Genomic DNA, 1,165 nt, shown 5'->3' on the forward strand with positions numbered 1-1,165 from the left:
GATTTGTCCAGGGCCCCCGGGGGCCGGTACTCGCCGCTGTACGCCACGGGCGGGTGCTCCAGCTGCACAAAACTGGAGTTTTCATTCACGTTTTTCCTGGGGGGAGAGAGACAGCACAGACACCTCTGTCACTGACAACCCTCACAGTGTAGGGGGGAGATTCTCTGTCACTGGGTGACCCCCACAGCAGGGGGGGGGCAATGCCCTGTCGCTGGGTGACCTCAACCCCCCCTTATGACATTACATATCTCATCCCTCAATTAACAATCTGCATCGTGTAACTGCATCTGCATTAACGACATAATTTAATAATGATCTTACTAATCAAAAGGTAGCAGTTTGCTCCTGATGTATCAGTAACTGAGAGTTGCTTTATCAATCATTAATTACCCACCAACCATCTTTGATTAGGATCAATTAATGGCTAATGCCCCGGACTGGTCAATAGGTGACTGCTAATTACCAAACACGGATTAACATTGGTGCTTCATTAATTATGCCGTTAGTCAGTCATTAGAAATGCCCTTTAACCAACGATTGTGGGTTACCGATCTGGATATAAATGTTTATCCTTCTCCTCCAAAAATGCTCCTTAGTTTTAAGAGAAGAACTGTCACGTGTGTTAATTGTTATTCTGCCTTTATTTAGCGGTACAAAAAATGGCATCCTTCCCCTGCCAAAATCGCCCTTTCTGTTTAAAATAAATGACGAAAACGTGTTTAAAACGATTGTGGCGAATGACACTTATTCCGGTGGGTGGCCATTTGCCGGCCGCCCCGGTAAGAGCGCCCCTCGTTTGAAAACCCGACTGGATCGGAAGATCCGCCTGGTGATGGTCCAGGAAGGATTTCAATCGATCGACACTCAGAACAGCTGCTCTCCCTTTAAGGGCAGTTCTGCCTCATACTGGCAAGAGGACGGTCTGCGATCCCGTCTGGCTCCAGCCTGGATTCGGGCCCCAGCGTCACCCCGCTCCCGGGACGCCCCGTTCGTTAGTACAGCTGAGCCCCGGGGGGCTCCTCACTTACTTTTTCCGCGTCTGACTCACGTAACACACGGCGGCGATGAGAATCGCAAAGGCCACCACGGCGCCCACCGGCCCCACCTTCGCCCACATCAGATTGTCTGAAAGCAGCATGCGGGCTGGGGTTAGTCCTGGCCTCTC

General features: G+C 51.0%; 1 protein-coding gene across 1 annotated transcript in view; it reads right to left on the bottom strand.

The window, feature by feature from the left end:
* The window catches only part of MAG (myelin associated glycoprotein), a gene marked incomplete at its 5' end in the record, with an annotated part of 6,872 nt that overhangs the window by 2,167 nt on the left and 3,540 nt on the right, over window positions 1-1,165 (bottom strand). Inside the window, 2 exons of the mRNA XM_026658617.1 lie at window positions 2-96; window positions 1,029-1,125. Coding sequence (XP_026514402.1) covers window positions 2-96; window positions 1,029-1,125 — 192 coding nt within the window. The remainder of the gene's footprint in view (window position 1; window positions 97-1,028; window positions 1,126-1,165) is intronic.

This window comes from Terrapene carolina, unplaced genomic scaffold (assembly GCF_002925995.2).
Source record: "Terrapene carolina triunguis isolate 2854851 unplaced genomic scaffold, T_m_triunguis-2.0 Scaffold483, whole genome shotgun sequence".
NCBI lineage: Eukaryota > Metazoa > Chordata > Testudines > Emydidae > Terrapene > Terrapene triunguis.